We start from the raw sequence: 21,158 nt of genomic DNA, 5'->3' as shown, positions 1-21,158 counted from the left end.
TCGTTTAGTATCAGTACTTGTACTTAATTGCCGCCTCTGGGGGGAAACAAATCTGGTCATATTTGTTCTTTTTTTTTTTTTTAAAGAGTTTGTGCATTTCGCTTAAAAGCCTTGATTTGATTCAATACTCCAACATTTCGTATCAGTATTTCTGCTGAAGCGTGAATGGGGGGCGGGGGGGGGGTTAGAAGGAGCGGCGCAAGCGCCCTCCTCTTCCTCCTCCTCCGTCGCCCCCTCCAGCGGGGCTCGGCGAAGGCGGGCAGCCAAGCGCCGACGCGTGGTGAGGAGGAGGCGACGATGTCGGCTCCGTCCGCGGAGCCCTGGCCGCCGTCGCCGTCGTCGTCGGCGGCGGCGGCGGGCAGGATCACGCCGGAGGTGCTGCGCGAGACGCTGCGCTACTACAACCTGAGCCGGCAGGAGTTCATCAGCACGTACAAGATCCCGCCGCTGGTGTACGTGGCGGAGCTGCCGCGCGGCGCCAAGACGGCGTTCGTGGTGATCTACGCGCTCATCTTCGCGCTGGCGCTGAGCGGCAACTGCCTGGTGCTGTCGGTGGTGCTCAAGAAGCGCGCCGCGCGCACCGCCACCGACGTGTTCATCTGCTCGCTGGCCGTCAGCGACCTGCTCATCACCTTCTTCTGCGTGCCCTTCACGCTGCTGCAGAACATCACCTCGCAGTGGGTCGGAGGTCAGTCGAGCCTTCATTCGATGCCGTTCGTTCGGCTGCACGTCCGCAAATGTTGGGAGAACAACAATAAAAGTGCCACGACTCTCTTTCAAAAGTGCTTCAGGTGACTTTTCTTCGGGCTTACTTGCGCACCTAGTCGACTTTTACGATATCAAGCATGTATCTGCAAAATTTTCCATGAAAAAAAAAAATCCAAATGAATGGAGAAACAAAAAAAAAAAAAAAAAAAAACTAATCTTCAGTCAACTTTAGAAAAAAATCTTTCAAAAATGTAAACCTACCGTACACGCGAAACAAATGATGTCGCTCTAATCATCAATGATTCAATTTGGGATTTTTTTTTCATTCTAAAGTGTTTTATAGTCTCAAGAAATATTTCAATATTTTACTTTGAAAATGATTATTAATCCTGAATATGAAATTGTGTATTTATTTTTCCAATGCTTTTCATTAAAAGATGCTCATAGTTGTTACTGTGGAAAATAAACAATAGTGTGTTGAATTTACTCATTTTTATTTCAAGTGGTTGCACAAAAAATAAAATCATCTGGATCCCGAATGTTTTTGTATATCTACTTCCAAAAAATCGATCTAAATCCAGATGATTCTATTGTATGCAGCCAGTTATCAAGCTCAAATTGAGTAAATTCGACACACCTTTTTTGGAGTATAGTTATTTCACTGTCTTACGTCATTACTTTTACATTGAAAGCACTTATCTCCAAAATCCTCAAGTTATCAGATGCAGGATTTTTGTGAAAAGTGGTTTCAAATGATGTATTTTGTCGATTTTACTTGCAATGAAAAATATGTTGAAAAATAAACAAAAACATCAAGTATTCACTTAACCTATAAAGCATATAAAACTATACAAATACAAAGTCGTTTGTGTTTCGTTTTTTTTTATATGTAAAAGAATCATAAATGTAAAATCATACATATATATTTTTTTTAAAGTAAATTTGCAGTTATGCGCTTTTCCGTGAACATTGTTCAATTAAGTGAGTTATTTTAGTTTTACATTGAAAAGCCCGTATTTTACAACAAAATAAAATGTATTAACTCACATTTCAAACAATTCCCCACTTGAAGTCCCAGAGGCATACATTGAAAGTGGTTCAAATTAAAACGGCAACAAAAAGTCCTGACTGAATTTAAAGCGGAAGTCAACCCAAACATTTTTTTTCAAGAATATGTTCTATGCAGGCTCACTAGTTGAAACAAGGCAATATGATTAATATGAAATATGAGTTGAGCAGCAAAATGCACCGGTTTTTAGCCATCCGAGGGGGCGGCCATTTTGTCACTTCTGTCCACTGAAAATGACTTCTCGGCTCAGCTGTTTTCTGAAGCCGAGTCATGATTGGTCGTTATCTGAGCCCTGTGCGACTGTAATGTCATTTTCCGCAAACACAATATTAATCAGAATGCCTTGTTTTTAAATAGTGGGCCTGCGTAGAAAATATTCAACATAAAAAAAAAAGTTTGGGTTGACTATTCATAAATGTAATTAAACTTGTCCTTTTGTCACTTAGCAACTTTTTGACGCCATCCCGGTTTCCTGTGCAAATGTCTCGCAAGCGGCCAAAAGCTCTTGATTTCAAATTGCCGGCTATCGTTCAAAATCCACAATACAGTCATGTCCTGGCAGTCCAACGCAAATGTCAACCGCACTGACATCACAGGCGCTGCCATATGATCAGATCAGCGACATTTTCCCTCACGTACCGCCTGGCCCGCACAGGACTAAAAATAGAGCAGCGGCGGCGTTGCATGGGGCCCATTAGCGCTCACTAAGGAGCCGAGCAATTTCCAAGGCGCGAAGTGACGTGAACCGCCGACAGACGTGGCTCGAGTGATGTGAGGCGCGACGCCGCGACGGCTTTTTTTTTTTTTTTTTTTTTTTTTTTGCAGGCGTGCTGGTCTGCAAGACGGTTCCCTTTGTGCAGACCACGGCGGTGGTGACGGGCATCCTCACCATGACGTGCATCGCCATCGAGAGATACCTGGGCATCGTTTTCCCGCTTCGAATGAGGCGACAGTCCACGTCCAAGAGAGCGTACAAGATGCTGGGTATTCACCGTTGCCGATTTCAAAAAGTTGCTCTTTCCGTCTCGGACGGTATTTTATTGAAAGCCGAGACGTTCCCCTGTTCTAATGTTAAGTATATATATATATATATTTTTTTTAATATGCTCATCTTGTACTTTGAGGTATTCTCTAGTTTGTTTAGTTTCAAGAACAGATGCTTTAAAAGTAGCCGTTTAAATATGAGATTGAAAAATGGTGATAATAATGACGATATGGAAAAACAAAAATATCGTGATCATTTCCAATCCTCCACCGCCGCGTGGCTACGTTGTGTACAATCAATAAGAAATGTGCACTTGGCTTCGATGCGATTTGACGCAAAATGGTCTTCGGTGACGGTGCGAATGCTTGTCGCAGGGCTGGTGTGGACGGCCTCGCTGATCGTGGGCTCGCCCATGTTGTTTGTGCAGCAGCTCAAAGTGAGTCACGCGCCCGAACGCAAAAAGGCTCCTCCGTCGGCCTGCGGTCGCAAAAGCCTCATCTGTGCCTTCCCCGGCCGGCTCAGGTCAAGTACGACTTTGTGTACGACCACCACCACGTGTGCTGCCAGGAGATGTGGCGCTCGCTGAGCGACCGGCAGGCGTACACCACCTTCATCATGGTGGCCCTGTTCCTGCTCCCGCTGGCCGCCATGCTCTTCCTCTACACCCGCATCGCCTTTGAGCTGTGGATACGCAAGAGGGTGGGCGACTCGTCCGTCCTCAACGCCATGAATCAACGGGAGCTCGTCAAGATGGACAGGTAGGAATGACGCGGCCTTGGTGTCATCTCCAAAGAAAAAATAAAAAGCTCTGGATTCGAGTGACCCGTCCGTCTCCGAGAAAGGACGAGGTCCTTTTGGAGGCGACGCGCAAAGACAGAAGGAGGTTTCGGGAAAAAGACCCGATTTCCAACCTTCAAAGAAATGTCTCAAAAGGAAATCAGAGATGTTAATCAAGGGAGCCGATAGCGTTAGGTAGCTCGTGACAAAAGAGGTTTTCCTTCGTTCGTCTCCCTCTGGCCGCATTGAGTTGACGACGGAAGAATCCGCTCTGATGTAGAAGCAGGGATTTTCAAGTCCCGAGCACTGAACTTGAGCCTTTAACGCAGGTCAACTAAGCCACCGGATCGCTTTGGGTAGCTCAAGCCGTCCACCCCAAGACTTTGTCTTCATTTGTATCGTTACAACGGGAAAGCCATCCATCTGGCTCTGTTGCAAAGTGTTGCAAATCACGAGAGTTGCTTGGGATAGTTTGTGACCTCATTCAAAGGCTTTCAAGTGTATCGTTTTGGTCTGTGAAATTGAAGACGATGGAAATCGGCTGTTAGCTCTGGAGTAGCTCCAGACCTCCACTAAAATGTTTTTTTCTTCGTTTTCCAACTTGATGATCCAAATCAGGGATACTAAGGGAACCGGAAGCTTTGGGTCGCTCATGACGCCACCCAAAAGATTTGTTCTTTTTTGGGGGGTTTATCCAAAAAGACAATTCTAGAATCCATTTGGATCTAGTGAAAGAAAGGATGTTCAACTCCAAAGCACAAAACTCGAAGATCCAAATCAGGGATATTAAAGGGCGCGAGTAACTTCGGGAAAATGTATCGTTTTGTTAGGAGGGTTTCCAACACGTCTGAAAGAATTTTTTCGGACAACTTTGGACCAAGTTGATTTGTCGTCATTTATCAGAATAGTGTGTGCAAAAGCCCCGATCAAAGGGCCAACTTTTGAGTTTGTCCGCCGCAGGAAAAAGAAGAGAGCTGTCAAGATGATGATCATTATTGTGCTGCTCTTCACCGTGTGCTGGGCGCCTTTCCACACAGTCCACATGCTCTTCGAATACTGTAAGTCGCAGCGTGAGCGTCCGCCGTCCGTGTCCCCGCGAGGGTCGATCACGACTTTGTCCCGCGGCTTCCTCTAGACGACTTGGAGAACAAATCCGACGAGGTGACGCTCAACATGACCATGGCCGTCGTGCAGGCCATCGGCTTCTTCAACAGCTTCAACAACCCCGTGGTGTACGCCTTCATGAACGACAAGTTCAAGAAGAGCTGCGTGTCGGCGCTCTCGCAGTGCATGCGGCGGCCCGGCCAGCGGGCGGAGGTGCGGGCGCCGCCCGTGCACTTCATCAAAGCGCCGAGCGGGGAGGCCTTCCTGGAGTTGGACTCGGGCGGCGGCTCCGAGCGGCGGGCGGCGGCGGCGCGCGCCGGCTCCCTGGGACGAGTGGGCGAAAAGCTCTCCACCGTTCAAACGGAACTCGCCGCAAACTCCGACTCTCGGGGAAATGAGGAGCCGGCCGTTGGTGACATTTGGACGGGGTCTTTTCAACCTGTCATTGCAAATGACCGCGGCGAATACAAGTGACATTTTTGCAATTGTTTGAAAGAATGAATTGAAAAGAGGCCTAGGCCTGACGAACGACGGCCGCAGCTGTTTGCATGTTTTGTTCGCTTGTTTTGTTCGCTTGGTGTTGCAGTCAATTTCCCGTCCAAATGTGACCTTGTTGTTCCTTATGAGTGTGTGTTCGTATCGCATTATTGCTCGACACTATCTGCTTTTAAATCTCTCCGAGCTCACTTTAATCATTCGACGTTCTCTAATTGTGTCACTTGTCTTCTATCGTTGCATTTTTTCAAATTCTATTACTGACCTATTCTTTTGATCATGTATTTTACGATGTTGGTATTGAACGTCTTTTGTAAAGCATTTTTTAGGGTACGGTGTTATCTATTTATGTACACACACACGCACTGTGTATGTCGATCTTATCGCGTGTGGGTATTGGAAAAAGTTGCGCATTTTGGTTCCGACTGAACTGAGCTGATCTGTTCTCCGTCGGGGTGTTTTTTTGTCGTTGAAAATGTTGCCAGAGCAAAACGAGTCTCTTCTCATTCCAAACGCATTCTCTAAGTATCGTTTTCATGGCCATTTTTACAATCAATCACAGGCATCAACTAAAGCTGAAATGAACTCAAGTGAGCCAACGATATTACAGCTCACATGCGCCGAGGACCAACTTTGCGTTGGTTGTATTTGCAAGCAGATGGAGGCGTGGCTAACTGCAGCTGCGACTCAACGTCAAGGTTCTGGTGGAATGAAGGGCCGGTAAGGAAGCCAAAAGCGCGTGTCCAGTGTGTTTCTGACAGTGCTTTATTTATTTACATGACACAAATGGGCTTTTGGAAATCTAAATAAAAAAGATGAAGACAATCATTCGAGGTTTTAGTGTGCAGTGGAACCTCCAAAGTTGAATGAATTTCTTTGTTTCTTTTGAACACAAACTTCCCCGTGGACAATAACGTTGAGAGAACCGATTCCATTTCACGATGCTCATCACTCATTCAAGTACAAGGAAACAGCTAGAGAATAAATCGAAACAATCAAGGAGAACCACAGCGGTGCCTTGAAATATGAGCACCATTTCATTCCGTCCCTGCGCTCGGAACTCAAAACACTCCTCTTTCCCAAACAAAAAGAATGGAAATGCCATTCATCCGTTGCTCTAAAATGCAACCATCGATGCTCATTGCTAGCACGTCAATGGCGATTCCCATTGGATGTTGGCATCGACCCTGCGGGCGGGGGTGGGGGGGGCCCTTCTTTAGGCACTTGTTTGGTTGTTGTGGCCATTCAACTGTGCAAGTTCCAATGAACATTACAAACAGAAGCCAAAAGGCTTTTTTTCTAGTGTCCAAGCATTGAGGGGAAAAACCAAAACGATAAAGCGACATGATGTCATCTCTCTCAAATGTCCGAGCACCTCGTAAGAAATGATGTGACATGAGCAGGCACTTACAAATGGGCATCAGAGGTCGTTTGGTCGCTCGGTCTTCCTTGCTTCCTTCCTTCCTTGCCCGGCCGTTACGTGACCAGAGGTATGTGAAAGTCGGCATTGTCAAACAGCAGAGGCCTTTTTGCCGGGCAGGGGGCCCTGTCCGCCTTGTGCAGCAGTTTAAAAAGGCCCGTGCCGATGTTCATCGGAATGCCCATGATGATGCACTCGGACACGCCTGCAAAGGGGAAGACGTACTGGTGATTGACGAGCAATTGCATTTCACCATTAAACGCCACCAAAAGGGATTTGAAAGGAAATTAATAACGTGCTTCAACCGCAAAGTCTCAGCTTTCATTTGAGGGTCTTTGCGTCGGCATCAGGTGAGCGGTCGGTGTAGGAATTGCAAATGCGCCTCCTACTTTTTCAGCGACCAAAAGTAATGGGACAAATGAACAATCATGAACCCAACTCTCACTTATTCATATTTTAGTCACAAATCTTTTGCGGCCAATTACAACCGGACGTCTTGGAACACATGGTTTTCATCCCTGCAACTGTTTACACTTCATGAGCATTTTCCTTTTCCATTTTGTCACTTTGGAAGGTGGGAACGCTTGATCAATCACGTTCGGGTCGGGTTGGATGAAAGACTTGAGGATTCATCCCGCTGCTTTTCAATGATCAATAAATAGCAGGGAAGCAGCTGCATTGGCGATCAAAGCTGAAAGTCTCCCCCGTGCATTAGTTCACCACGGAGGGCTGAAAAGGAATAGATGGAGCGTGGACCTACCGCAGACCGAGTCCTTCTGGCCAAAGTAGGCGGCGTCAAAGAGGTGGTCGGCCGTTTTCTCGAAGGACGCCAGCATGAGGACGCTCTCCTTCATTTTGGCCAAGCCGAACCTGGTGATTCCAAGTATCTCGCCCTATTTTTGGGGGGGGGGGGGGGGGGGGGGAGAGTCGATTAGTATGCTAATGCAACACAACAGGGCTTTAAAATCTAATTTTGGATAGATTTTCATTTTGCGGAAAGCATTTGCTTGCAACACCCTATGGACGTGCCGTTTTTTTTATTTTGCTCACTGTCTTGATGGTGAAAAATGTGAACTCGTTCCAAATTGTGAGCGTAAATGAGTTGGCGCAAGCGAGGGCATTTTATGGCTGAGCGGCTCAGCCCTAAGCCGCGGACGGCGACAGCAGCCGGCACCTTGTAGGACATGAGGTCGGCCAGAAGCATGACGTGGCGCCGGTCGATGCTCATCCCGTGGTTGACCATGGTGTACTGAATCTCGTTGACGATTGTGGACCTGGCCGCCTCGATGCCCAGCGTCTTCTCCACCTGTGTGGAATCAAAGCTCCGTCATGACATCGGGCTCAACGGTGAAGGGCCGCAGTCATCCGCGCAAGTCTGGCATAAAGCAAAAGAGGCGCAAGGTGTCGCCTTCCTTTCATTCGCACCTCGTAGGTGTTGTTGGACGTGGTCCTGCTTCCATTCACGCCGTGCGTTGCCATGACAGCCCGTAAGTTGTCGCCCTCCACCAGCAACTTGTACTTGTTCTTGCCGCTCTGCTCGTCGATGTGGATGACGGCGCGGGCCACCTCGGGTATGCCTTGGACCACCACCTTGGAGGCCAGGAAACAAGACCGGGCGGGTAGCGCATTGCACGCCCGCCGTTCTACGCGGCTTTTGCTGACGATTTGTGACGGACGCACAGTAGCGGCGGCGGGTAGTTGCCTACGTTCGTGAACGGTCGTGCTCAGAAGATGCGCTAGGGCAGGGGTATGTAAACGTATGCGCACGACCGTGTGTGTGTAAACGAATGGAAATATACATGTTTCTACAAAGCAAAAGCTCAATTAAAGAAGGATCAAAATAAAAAAATGCACTCCATATTATACAGCCTCAACTAGTCACCAGTCAATTGCAGGGCAGCGTGCTAGCGAGGATCTACAAAAAATAAAGAAACCAAATGCTGTGACTTTTGCGGCGCTTTCCCCTTCAGCTTGGTGACGTGCGCTTTCCTTGCGCGTTCTCACCTTGGGCAGCTCGGCCTTCAGCGACTGCATGACGTAGTACATGGAGCTTTTGTTGTTCTCCCGCGGCGACACGCACACCACCGCCTCGCCGTGCACGGCGATGTCTCCCGGCTTCACGCGCAGCTTCGACATGCAGATGGAGTAACGCACGGTCTCGGCGTTCACCTACAAAGGCCCGCCAGAGCGCCGCGCTCGTAAGCGTGCAGCAAGACCAGGCTTTTTCATAGCTGTCGTCCAGGTGGCAGACAAGTGAGCGGCTAACAAGAAAAAAAAAAAAACGGATATTCCCGAAAAGGCTTCCGTCTTTTTTCTATTTCACTGACAAAAAAAAAATATTCATTGAGGAGGCTGGGTGGCGTGGATGCTGGACAAGGTCAATTCATTTACGATGTCTGAGCTTCCACCGTCTCCATTTGCGAGTGGACTTCAAAAGTCAATTACAGCCGCTCTTGGCCTTCTGCCACCCGGAAGGACTTGCGACATCATAGTGTCAAGGGGGGGACACGGGGCGGTATTTGTCGTACCTCCAGCCGGAGCAACCTTATTCGCTCCAGGGACAATTTGACCAAGATGAAACAGTCATCTGGTAGAAAAACCTCTTCGATGTATTCAGAAATCTGCAAAGGGAAAAAAAAGTGCCATTTGGTTGCGTTTGCGCACGAGTGTCTACCTTCAATTTCGTGGCTTCGCTCCGGGATGAGCGTCAGCTTTGGGATACCTCGCCCAGGAGCGTTTTCTCGATCCTCCCCTTCACCAGCCGGGCAAAGTCGGCGTCGTCCTCCACGTCCAAATGCGCAGTGATGATCGGGGTGCTGAGTGGGGAGCATCGAAAGCACCCCCCCAAGTAAGCAACATCACCATCATCACGCATTTTAGACGCGAGCGCCATTTAGCGGGACGACAATTCTTTTGCGCTCTCACGATCCGACCTGATGTTCTTGGAGGCGTTGATGATCTCCTTGATGCGAGGCACGCCCAGAGTGATGTTCATGGAGGCCACGCCGGCAAAGTGGAAGGTCTTGAGGGTCATCTGCGTGCCGGGCTCTCCGATGCTCTGGGCGCACAGGGCGCCCACGGCCGAGCCCGGCTCCATCTGCGCCCTGCGGGACGGCGGACGGCGCAACCGCTGCAGCAACGCCTTCCAATCCGCACAAATGCCGGACCCTGCGGCCTTCCCACCTCATGTATTTGTCCCTGCAGGTTTCCAGAAACTTCTTCAGCTGCGTGGGGGTGATGCGGTCCAGCTGATAGAGGACTTTGGGCTGCAAGGAAGTTCCAAAATGAATAAATAAATAAATAACAATAATGACAATTAAAAGATAAGAAGACTGGAGCGCAGTGCGATCTCGGCCGGCATACGCGGCATCTACCTCGCTGGTGCCGTTGTCGTTGATGCCGTACTTGTCCCTGGTCTTCTTGATCCTCTCGGAGAAGCCCTTGATGAATTTCTTAATTTCCTGCAGATGGCCAAAAAGCAGACGTGAGAGGCGAGGCGTGGCGTGGCGTGGCGCGCAAAGCGATGCTCGCGGCATGCTGTCGTGAAGATGCCACACAAGCAGCCAGCTGGGCAAGCCATGCGTTTCAGGGATCAGCTTTGTTTGTCGCCGGGGAGCAACATTTGCGCTACTGTTGAACAGCACACGACAATTCAATTGCAGCTCAATCCAGGTTGAGAAGCACACAGTTGAAAACCAAATGGAAGTTGAAAACAACTGAAGTGAGCGACGGCAGTGATTTGGAGAATGACTGCTTGAGCAAATGAGGCCAGCGTGGTGATTGGAAAAGAATGAGAGCAATGGCACTCCATTCCCGTCGCGGCATGCTCAGCCACAATACCTCCAGGTACTTCTCTGAGCCTGTCTCAGTTAGCGCCTACACAAAAAGGAATTAGCACACACGGTCAATGGAAGGATGACGTCAGCACAGAGCGTCTCAAGTGTTCACCGGATGTTTTTCTTTGGACTTTCTTTATTGGACGTGGAATACTTTAGAGATTCAATAGGCAAAAAACAATGCAATCCATATTGGAAGAGAGCAGAGGCATCAAATGCGGGAAAAGTCAAGTGCTGCGAAGACCGTGACACAGCGCTGTCGTCTAGGTGAAGCAATAGAAGTACATTTGCTGTTTTTGATTTCCCCGCAGCCACAGGCTAGCACATCCTGACAATTGTTTATCAAGACTATCCCAGATCTTGGCCTCGGCGCGCGTACCTCCAAGAAGCTGTCTCTGCAGCACACAAAGTCGGTTTTCTTCATGATGGCGTCCGAGGCGAGAACCAACTCGCCCTGGCTGAGGGTGGGCTCGTTTGGACACGTGTGGACCGCCTGCGGGCGCACAAGAGGCAACGTGAGGGGAGCCAACAACTTCCGTCATGACCGTTATTATGCCCACTTATGGGGGGAAAAAAAAAAAAAAAAAAAGGCAGCGAAGGACGACTTGCAGACTGCCGTCTATTCGGTGGAGGGAAGCCATTGCATGTCGCAGTCTTTTGTTTGTCGCGTGTCACAAAGTTCATTAGCACACTCGACAGTTTGAATGCGTTCGTTGCTTTACACGCCCAGCACAGACTGGAATGAGACACGGCCACATATCGTCACCTGCCGCTGTGGGGACCATCCATGGTGAAGACACTGCTGGGGTGTCCTTCAGCAAGGCCCCCCATACACCCCAAAACCGCTCCCCAGTGTGTGGCACTAACAGTGTGTGTTTGTTTGCTGTGTCCACTACTGCTATGGCTCAAATGCACATTTCAGGGATGCATGTGCACGTGTCAAATGAAGACGATTCTTCTCTTCTTCTTCTTCTAAAGCTTGAAACTATCCAAACACTTGAGCGCCATGAGCATGCAGTCAAATTTTTTTTCCTAAAAAACTAAACTGAAGCAGCAAGCAAGTCAAAGGCTTTAAATGCCAGCCAGACGGTGTTGAAATCTTTTCTGGGGCACAAAGCTGTCGATGAAGACGGAGAAAAGGCAAATAGTCATAAAGGGAAGATTCGGTGAAAGCAAGTTGCATTAAAAAAAAAACAAAAAAACACTTCTTTCCACTCTATTTGATGATGCAACTAATGTACTGTAGTGTAACTAGTCCGGGTGTAATTTGCACCTGCAAAGTTATTATTCTGTTGTATGAGCGGCCACAGGTCAGCTCAGACACCAGAAGAGTTTTTTTTTTTTACCCGGATGTTGTCCAGGACCCTCTTGAACTCCAACGGTTCATCCTTGCCCTCCATGTCGGCGGGGTCCAGGCCGTCGCCGCCGTAGATGAACTGGATGATGTCGCCGGTGGAGCTTCGCACCGTCAGGTCGTACTGGGAGCACAGATCCTCCAGGGACTTCACCAAACGCCGCTGTCCAAAAGAAAAGACAAGGCTTTTTTTTTTTGTTTGTTTTTGGGGAGGACACAGGGGGTGTGAAGGCGAATTTAAATCCTGCTTCTCTGGTGTTTCCCCCTCCTGATTAAGGTAACAACAGACGACAGTTCACCACATCAAAAACTGCTCCTCCTGTCCCAAGGTGTCCCACAGAGTTCAGTACTTGATACCATCCTGCTGTCACAGCCTCCATTTCCAATTCTACGCCAACAAGGGCCATCAAAATCCGCAACACACTCCACTCCGATCATCTGTCTCACTGACTTTTAATTATGGATGCAAGCGGACCGGGCCGTCCGCTCACCCACTTGTTTGTTTACCAAATGCTTCCTAAAACGAAAGTCCCTCAACCGACCTTGTCAACCATCGAAGCCCTTCTCAGATGGTGATCGTAATTAATCAGGCCCGGGAGCTTACCTGCATGTAGCCCGTCTCTGCGGTTTTCACAGCTGTGTCGACCAGGCCCTCGCGGCCGGCCATTGTGTGGAAGAAGAACTCAGTGGGAGTCAGGCCGGAGTAGAAGCTGTCGGCCACAAAGCCCTTCGCAGCGGGCAACTGCCGAAATGAAAAAGCTTTGAGAACAAGCGGGAAAAAAAAGGACAAACACCAAGGGGGGTTTATAATTTGTCTCCTACTTTGGAGTGCTTTTCAAAGTGAGGCAGGGAGCGATTTTCAAAACCATCAGGTACTCGAGATCCACTTATGGCCTGCTGGCCCACGCAGGCAATCATCTGAGAGATGTTAATAAAAGATCCTGTGGACACAATAAAGAAGGAGGGTTGGGGAAAAACGGCGCGCGTATGCATACGCAAGTCAAAAGGAAGACGAGGTACTTCCTTCGTTTAGCGCAGTCAAGTACATACGCAGGTACCTTGACTTAGGAGATTCATTTGCTCATTGCACAGCGGCACCAAAACAACAACAACCGAAAATGCAAGCAAAAAAAAACAACGTCACTTTCATTGCGAGGTAACCGTGTGAACTGACAGAGGCCGGATGTTGTGAGTTTGTGGCAGGGTGCTTGCAGTTCACTCCCGAGTCAAACGTGGACTAACAACGCAAAGCAAAAACAATTCCTAACAGCTCTTCGCCCCCCAAAAATTCCTGAATAAGTGACATCACAAACACTCTGTGAACCAGGCTGGGCAATATTTTGTCTTCACCTCTGCAATCGACATTACTTGAATACTCGAAGGCATTGCATTTCGTTTTTTTTGCCCAAACTAGACTACGTATAACCCCCTCCCATACACAAATGTCTGATCTATTTTTCAAATTGTCAATGTTTTAAAATTGTTTTTATGTGCACTCACTTGTCCGTAGTGTTTTGCTCTTTTATGGGACGAAAAGGTGCACGCCACTTGCCTTTGGAGCCGCAAAGAGCCATGATGAGAGGACTGTTGCTCTTGTCCAGCTCCCTGAGGCAGGCGCTGCCTGCGCGGTCTCTGATGACCGACAGCTCCCTCAGGATAAGCGCCTGCCCACAAAAAAAAACAATCAATCAATCAATCAATCAGTCAGTCACAACGCGCTTTTGCTTTGTCATCTGCAGGCAACAAAAAGAACGACGCTATTCCAATGGTGCAAGTAAATAAAGACAAACTGGTCCAACTTTGGATGTTGCGCCGCGTCGTGCCTCCCGGCAAGTGGCGTACCTCCAAAGTCTCCTCGGCCGTGCAGCCGGGCTGCTGCTGCAGCTTGCCCGTCTTCAGGGCTTCGATGTACTCGTCGCATTTTCCGTAGCCGTCATCCAGCAGGTCCTGCTTGGCCTTCAGCAGGCCCTGGCCGGGCGTCACGTCCCCGATGCCGATGGAAAAGCCTCGGTTGGCTGGACGGCATCAAACAAAAACATCCTTAATATCAGGCAAGGCAACGCCGTGTAAGCCCAGGGAAGGAGGCGATGACGTACACAGATAGACGGGGGCCAGTCGGGCCAGGCGGGACATGGCGTTTGCCGCCTCCAGCTGTCCCCAGTCCCTCAGCAGGATGTAGAAGATGTTATTCTTGGAGCCCGAGCCCAGGGTGCTCTTGTCCATGCTGCCGCACATCAGCTCGCTGTTGTGGATCACCACGACTGCAAATCATTGGCAGAACCGCAAATAGAAAAGGCTCGGATCCGAAGAGGAAAAGCTGCTCTTTCGCAGCCGTTAAGTCCATCATGCCATGCCGGCTGGTGAGCGACATATGGAGAGGGAGGAGGGTTGGTCTTGGAATGAATGCAACAGAGGGAGGACAAAATGCAACTGGATATTTCAACTTCCATTGATCGTGAGGGCCAGAAGTTACTTGCCAATGGACAAAATAAAAGCTGGTGGAAAACTGCAGTTGTTTGCTTACATTCAGTCACTGCGGCCAACGCGAGTGACGGCAGATCATCAGATGACAATTTTAGCATTACGGCACCCTCGCACTGCTCAGCGGAGACTTCAAACATCTTCCTCTCTCATCTACTAACAACTTCACTCAACATGTTTTCCCGGACAAAGGATTCGATATTTTCTTTCTAGTTTCAGCTTATGTACTTACTCCCCTTTGATGCAGCTGCGGTTGATTTGAGTCCAGTCAAATGTGCACTGCCGCCATCTTGTGGCATCTATAGGCAATTCCAATTCCAAGGTTTTCGTGTGAACGTTAATAACTCGCAGATTTTCGCTATTCACGGGAGAGCTCAAATAGCGCGAGGCAGAGACCGTACCACGAAAGCGTGTCGGTACATTTTTGGGTGCTTACACGAGTCGTTGTGGCACAGGTCTTCGCCTTTGCCGCAGTACTGCTTGCCCTTGGTCCGCAGGTTGGCCTTGACGGGACAATCTTTGCTGGGCTTCAGGATGAGGCTGAATATCTGCTTGCCTGTCCACAGAGCCATGGGCTGGAGGACACCATGACGCGGAAAATTAATTGGGGTAGCGACAAGAAAGCCAAGAACAACAACAAAAAAGACAGCTTTTGCCCCCAGCGGTCTGATGTCTCAAAGATTCACCGAGCGATCGTCCTCCAATCTCAAGAGCCATTTGTCCTTGCCAATCTGCTCGCAAAATGTTCGGGACCAACAATCCAAATAAGAAATGCCCGCTAAATGATGAAGCTCACTGATACGTTTTTTTTCCCCCAAAATAACAATGAGAGGAAAAAGAAGTTGCGGCCACAATTTAATTGGCAGCTAACCCAGCCCAAGCCTAGCTTCTTCATTTTCTTCTACTTTGTGTCCTGCGGCAATTCAGTATAAAAAACTGGGAGGGGAAAAACTCAATTTGCTCAAGTGTAGCGTGTCGTGTTGGCCATTTCAGGAACACCGCACACTATAAAGGACGTTAAAAACACCCAAAATTCCCTCGCACGTGTCTGGAATCTCACATAAAAAAGATGGGGTAAGAAGGAAAATTGGCAGAGGTAAAGGCCGCTTTGGAGAATACAGCATACCTTCATTATAGACGGGCGAGGAAGCGCGATCTTGACTTTTTCATCCTTGCCGACGAGGATGGATGCCACGATCTGACATGCTTTGGATCGGTCAAAGAAGGTGTCCTTCAGTGTCAGCAGATAGCCCGCTAGGAGGTACAAACATGCTACTTAACAAGGTCAAAGAAATTGAATAAAACAATCACATGATATTAGCGCTGCTCATTTGACACGCGGGTCAAGTTTCAAAGAGAATATCCTCATAAGAATTCACCATGTCAAATGATGAAATAGAAATAGAAATAGAAATAGAAATAGAAACCACTAGCAGTGACAGGATGGAAGGGTTGAAGAACCACACCCATTCACCACATTACCTGTCAGGAAGTCCTGAATAGCAGCAATCAGCGGCTCGCCGTTTCTTGGTGTGACAAGATTAGCTTTTGTCTGGCGGGTAAAAAAAACAAAGTGAGCGTTGAAATGAACCACTTGAAGACAACGGCGGCAAAGAATTCGGCTAGCACTCGCACTCGCACGTACCCCCATGAGGACGAGAGCCTCGGCTTTGGCCTCCTCGGTCTGAGGCAGGTGAAGGTTCATTTCGTCGCCATCAAAATCCGCATTGTACGGCGTGCACACGCATTCGTTGAAGCGGAAAGTCCTGTGAGGCTTCACTCGGGCCTGCACGATTGGAAAAACTGTGAGGATGAGCCACTAAAGCGTCAGGTTGATCCTCCTAAAACTAAACGTTGGACGAATCATCTCTTCCACAACCACTAACATACAACTTGACTGTATGGACATTTTTCGAGAGTCACATTTTTACATACAAGAGTCGAAATGGATCGACCACTGTCGCGTTAGCCGTAGCGTATTTCCACAATGAATGGCCATCATTTACCCGAATGCATAAGGGCGAAATGCGTATTAGACGGGAGGCCTCAAAACACATTTTTCAAATGATATTAATCAACGTCAGTGGCATAGAGTGGACCACCGGCATATTTGCTGTTTGACGTTGACAAAAATTCACTTGGGTCACAGATGTCTTTGGGGAACCTCTCCTCTGTTACTTGCTGACTATTTGCTATTTTTGTGTTCAGGCCCAAGTGGAGTGAGGCCAACGGGAATCGATCGGCTGGACGAGCCAAACTCACAATGTGCGCCATGATGCTGAGCTTGTGCAGCGAGGGCTGCCGGTTGAAGAGGACCACGTCGCCGTCGATCATGTGCCTCTCCACCACGTCGCCGAAGCGCAGCTCCTGCGCTATCTTCTCCCGGTTGCCGTATTTCAAGAACCTGCCGGGGAGCAAAGGTTACGGCGGAGGAAATCCATTTGCCCGACGAGCGCTGACTTCCGGCGTCACCTTTTCATTTGGTTGCGGCGATTCTGGATGAAGTTGGCCCCGGGGTGAACGTCCGGGCCGTTGCGGACAAGTTTCCTCATGAGCTCCAGGTTGGCTTTGTTGACCTTTCACGGTCATACGTGGTCACACGATCATACGGTCAACAGACAAGATTGAAGTGAGTGAAATGCATCTGCAGGGGGCGCGGCGCTTACCCTCTCCGGATAGGTCAGGATTTTGGCCACGTGCACGGGCACGGCCACTTCGTCGATCCTCAGGTTGGGGTCCGGGGAAATGACGGTCCTGCCGGAAAAGTCCACTCTCTTGCCCGACAGGTTGCCTCGGAAACGACCTGCGTCGTCGCGGCACTTGAATGAATAACATTCAGCAGAACGTCGCTCGCGCTTCTTCGAGCTTTTCCTTTCATTTCTGTCCGTGGAGCAAATGTAACGCACCAAAATACACGTACACCAAAATGTGTGTTGGAGTCGTTTTGTGAATGTCGCACGGGCGACATACGGCTCACTGAGAGCTGCGTAGTCAAATTCATGTTCCTCAAAGTCTTCAGTAAAATGACATCAAATCGTCATTATACAGCCACTAATTGAAGCCCGCTTAACGTTTCAATTTCATTGAAGTCAAACGCTCCGAAGCTACAAACGCAAACCACATCGTTAGAAATCAAATGCCGCTGGTTACGAGTTCATAAGACGTGCGCCGCTTACCTTGCTTGCCCTTGAGTCTCTGCACAAAGCCTCTGGTCCACTTCTTGGGCGCCATGTTGAGCGGGATGCCGGACAGCTCGCTGTTGATGTAGAGCGCACACTGCAGCTGCAGGAAGTCCCAGTCCTCCATGATCATCTGCGTCTTGGCGCCTGTCATGCGATGCTGGAGGACAAGAGGTCAAGAGGTCAAGTCCACTGAGACGTCTCGGTGCGAAGACACTCAAAAAGCACAACTTTTTGACGGGCCTTTCAATTAAATGTAAGCCTTTGTGTTAAAAAAAACACAAAAAAAAACATGACCACATCACACGTTTTTATTGGAAGTCGAATGTTGGACGTTTATGGGAAGTTTTTGAAGTACAGCAGCAACTTGATTTACAAGTGAGCTTAAGACACTTCGCCACTAGATGGCGGCAGCACACGTCTCAACATGCGGCCACTATCGGTTAGCAAACGTACAGTAAACTTCTGTGTTTTCTCCTTTTTTTTGCACAGGTATGCCGCCAAATTTCTTTTTTTCTCACCATGACCATATAGCAAAATCGATTAATTGCACAGTCTTTATATATGGTCATAGTGACCCACCCCCATGTGATGCATAACGGTGAAAAAAATTAACAAAAGCGAGAGAGAGGGGCTTCCGACCTTCTTGATGACGTCGTTGAGGAAGATGATCTCAGTGAGTTTCATGGTGAGGTCGTCCTCGTTGGTGCCCGACTTGAGGTCGCTGACCACGGAGGGCCGAATGCAGAGCGGCGGCACCAGCAGGCGGGTGAGGATGAGGTCGGCCGGTTTGCCCGCCTCGGGGTTCATCAGCAGCAGCGGCACGTCCTCTTGCGGGATGCGCTTGAAGATGTTCAGCACCACCAGAGGGTTGAGATTTTCCTGCAGAGGAGACGCCAACACCGACGTACTTCCTATCAATTGTTCAGTCACTTTGGAGTTGATGGATTTTCGCTTGCCAATTCAATATGGAAAGAACAAGTTGATACACGTGTCGGTGTGAGGGAAGAACGCGTGGACCTGCGCTCGCGCCAAAAGAGGCTCCATGAGTTTGTTGTGCTCGATGGCCGTGTCGAAGGACTGCAGGAACTCGGACACGAAAGGCTCCACCACCTTCTTGGTGGTTTTGTACTTCTCGTGGATGATCTTCAGCAGGCCGCACTTCTTCACCGTGCCTGAGGAGCGGGCCAAGACGTACGGGTAAGAGCGCCACAACTACAAGTGTTGACAGAGCAATTCTTTGCGAGATGCGTCACCATTGAACGCCGAACAATTGAGACAAACGCTTCTTTTGCGGCATTTATCGGAGATCTTCTTCTTCAGCCCTCGCTTCTGCAGGTAGGCCAAGTTGGGTCTTTTCAACATGTCCATGAACTGCAGCTTGTCCTCTTTGCTCAGCATGATGCTTGAGCACGTCTTGCAAACCATCTGCAGGAAAAGTAACACGTCTCCTCAGTACATGAACAATGTTGCTTTTTTTTTTCTTCATCAATCTCTTATAATAATTTGCAATTTTCATTTTTTTTCTTACTTGGATACTATTTTGTATTCAAGCTTCATCCAAAGCTGTATAATGTCCTCATCATATTAGTTCTTTAGATAACATTTCCCATGCATTTGACTATTTCTTGCTTATTTCTCTGCACTAGCCTGTAAGATTCCAATGATGGCTTTGAAGTAGCCGACGTGAAAACAGGGCAGCTCCAGATCCAGGTAGCCATAGTGTCCCAAACAATCAGCCAGATTCTTCCCACACGTTAAACACGGACGGTCTTTCTCGCTGGTCCCCTGTGTGACAAGAAATATGAAATTATATTAACACGCGACTGATGTCGTGGTTCCAATTTGGTGTTTCAATAAGCATTTTACACACCATGCGGTGATCCAACACGCCGTAAGGCAGCGGCGAGTGTTTTGTGTCCTGGCTGTACAGGTTCTTGCTGACCACCTGAATGTGGGCCTGCTGACGCATTTGATCAGCTGATTTCATGCCAAAGCAAATGTGGCTTCTGCAGGAAGAAGAAAACCAAAAAACAGCATGGTATTGAGTAGGTTGTTAGAAATGCAGCAGTTTATTTCACAAACCAGAACTTTTTGTGCAACGAAAAACATCAAGCACAACGCCCCTCAAAAACTTTTGAGTATGACCACTTTTAAAATCCTTAAGCACAACTTTATTATAAACTTTTCTACGCTTCAGCCAAATTTGATGTGAATTAGTCAGTCGGCAAACACATTTTCTGCACCTGTTAATGGCCAGGTTCCCCAATGGCTCATATTTCCGTTGCAAACTAGACCATTACTTTTTAACATTTTTTCTTCTAATTCTTTTACGTTCATCATTATTTGTTGTCTGTTTCTGTGTTTAGCAATATTTCTCATTTAAAATCTCGACCTCCATTGACTTTTATCTGCCTGACAATGCTGACGTAAATCAAATAATATTTCAAGCTACAAGTACACGCATACCTAAGTACATGTCATTGGAATAAAAAAAGAGAAAGCGAGAATAAAGTGATAGTGGTAATCTACTATTGATCAAGTCTGTAGGTGCGCAGTCGCTACTTCAATGTTAAATGTTAAACCCTTTGGTAGAATTGCTGTCCAGTGTCCACTTTTATGAGGTCGAATGGCACGGCAGCAAACACAAACAAGACAAAAAACAAAACAACCCCCAAAAGATTGTCAACTGTCATGGGCATTAGCTTTAGCCGGCGAGCTAACGAACGCTAGCTAGCTACTCACATTTTCTTAGCCACGTCCGTCTCTCGGAACTGATCCTTCACCATTTTGCCAGCGCTTCGCTTCCCACGCGAATGTAGAGAAATGCTTATTGCTTTATTGTGTTCTCATTGCGGCCAGAAAGATTAGATGAGATGGCTTCACTGACACTTGCCGTGGTTTACGAGCTAGCCAAGCAAACAAACACGCTGCTACTACTGCACGTTGGTGGTGTGTTCACACTCCACTGGGATTCCCACAAACGGCCTGCTGTTTTCCACAAATTGGGAGGATGAAATACGTCAAATATGTTCCTCCTCTGTCATCTTACCCGTGCTACACTGTTAGTGTTTGACATTGAAAGACATACAAAATAAACACAGAACATGTCCCTGTCCACACTTGCAAATAGTGTAAATAGTATACTACAGTGGCGATTCATATTTACCATGTGTCATAAACGCAGCACAAACATTTTTTTAATAACTTTATTGGTCTCGAGTTTGTCATATTGTAATCGCATTTTTGACATACAACTGTTGTATACACAGTTGCGCACTATAGTCCGCCCAGCTGAATGCATTTTGAAATGTACAACAAATACCACTCTAATGTTTATATGTGTGCAGTTATTCAATGGTCAGGTGAAGCTTCGGTGATTACGTCATTACGTGGATGTCACCAGAATCTGGGTCTTTCCATCAGGATTTGTTTGCGATTTGTTGGTATTGTTTTCGATGTATCCCCAAATGGATTATGCTGATCAGTATTTTTGAGGGGTCGGGTGTGGGTAAACTTGCACCGTCCAAGTCAAGTGTGAATTGTTCTTTACGTCGACCATTTTTTGGCACAGCTTACAATTTCTTTGTGGGTTTGATGTCAGTCTTGTCGATCCCGGCTCAGTTTCAGCGCTGGCCAAGGCTCAATCTCAGTGGCTCTGCAATTTTTTTTTTAACAAACCCCAAACATTCTTCAGAAAACACTGATAAACATTCATTATCTGTTCTCTATTGAGAATAGGGTAAAATA

The 21,158-nt window shown here is 47.9% G+C and overlaps 2 protein-coding genes across 3 annotated transcripts; one reads left to right on the top strand and one right to left on the bottom strand.

The window, feature by feature from the left end:
- Nucleotides 1-181: 181 nt before the first annotated feature.
- Nucleotides 182-6,037, top strand: qrfprb (pyroglutamylated RFamide peptide receptor b). Its single transcript, XM_086017010.1, has 6 exons — nt 182-688; nt 2,603-2,761; nt 3,137-3,198; nt 3,285-3,520; nt 4,500-4,597; nt 4,675-6,037. The coding sequence occupies exons 1-6, from the start codon at nt 298-300 to the stop codon at nt 5,115-5,117; spliced, it is 1,389 nt and encodes a 462-aa protein (XP_085873136.1). The 5' UTR covers nt 182-297; the 3' UTR covers nt 5,118-6,037.
- On the bottom strand, nt 5,886-20,399 carry polr3a (polymerase (RNA) III (DNA directed) polypeptide A). 2 transcript variants are annotated; one of them, XM_086017008.1, is made up of 32 exons: nt 20,154-20,399; nt 19,282-19,417; nt 19,059-19,196; nt 18,665-18,836; nt 18,429-18,583; nt 18,051-18,290; nt 17,406-17,568; nt 16,896-17,032; nt 16,702-16,805; nt 16,492-16,633; nt 15,875-16,015; nt 15,712-15,781; nt 15,356-15,483; nt 14,666-14,804; nt 13,845-14,009; nt 13,591-13,763; nt 13,301-13,412; nt 12,571-12,689; nt 12,353-12,490; nt 11,741-11,911; nt 10,774-10,887; nt 10,399-10,434; nt 9,933-10,019; nt 9,742-9,824; nt 9,492-9,662; nt 9,281-9,374; nt 9,087-9,179; nt 8,563-8,727; nt 7,984-8,148; nt 7,733-7,864; nt 7,319-7,451; nt 5,886-6,763 (listed from the first exon to the last, which is right to left on the bottom strand). In XM_086017008.1, the coding sequence occupies exons 1-32, from the start codon at nt 20,195-20,197 to the stop codon at nt 6,615-6,617; spliced, it is 4,209 nt and encodes a 1,402-aa protein (XP_085873134.1). In that variant the 5' UTR covers nt 20,198-20,399; the 3' UTR covers nt 5,886-6,614. The 2 variants fall into 2 exon arrangements, with proteins under 2 accessions (XP_085873134.1, XP_085873135.1); XM_086017009.1 differs by lacking the exon at nt 10,399-10,434 and having other exon boundaries at nt 20,154-20,398.
- Nucleotides 20,400-21,158: the final 759 nt, after the last annotated feature.

Source organism: Filicampus tigris, chromosome 19 (genome assembly GCF_054856515.1).
Source record: "Filicampus tigris isolate MCC_2025a chromosome 19, RoL_Ftig_1.0, whole genome shotgun sequence".
Taxonomy (NCBI): Eukaryota; Metazoa; Chordata; class Actinopteri; order Syngnathiformes; family Syngnathidae; genus Filicampus; species Filicampus tigris.
The sequence above is the reverse complement of the archived record's forward strand: the minus strand, read 5'-3'. Positions and strand labels throughout refer to the sequence as shown.

What these genes read in the sequence shown, in the direction of transcription:
- qrfprb (XM_086017010.1), top strand. Translation starts at nt 298, where the DNA reads ATGTCGGCTCCGTCCGCGGAGCCCTGGCCGCCGTCGCCGTCGTCGTCG. An exon ending in CACCTCGCAGTGGGTCGGAG is followed by an intron (nt 689 to 2,602) that starts GTCAGTCGAGCC and finishes TTTTTTTTGCAG; the next exon opens with GCGTGCTGGTCTGCAAGACG. An exon ending in GAGAGCGTACAAGATGCTGG is followed by an intron (nt 2,762 to 3,136) that starts GTATTCACCGTT and finishes TGCTTGTCGCAG; the next exon opens with GGCTGGTGTGGACGGCCTCG.
- polr3a (XM_086017008.1), bottom strand. Translation starts at nt 20,197, where the DNA reads ATGGTGAAGGATCAGTTCCGAGAGACGGACGTGGCTAAGAAAAT. An exon ending in TCAACGACGTCATCAAGAAG is followed by an intron (nt 17,569 to 18,050) that starts GTCGGAAGCCCC and finishes CTTGTCCTCCAG; the next exon opens with CATCGCATGACAGGCGCCAA. An exon ending in TATTCAGGACTTCCTGACAG is followed by an intron (nt 15,484 to 15,711) that starts GTAATGTGGTGA and finishes TGTACCTCCTAG; the next exon opens with CGGGCTATCTGCTGACACTG.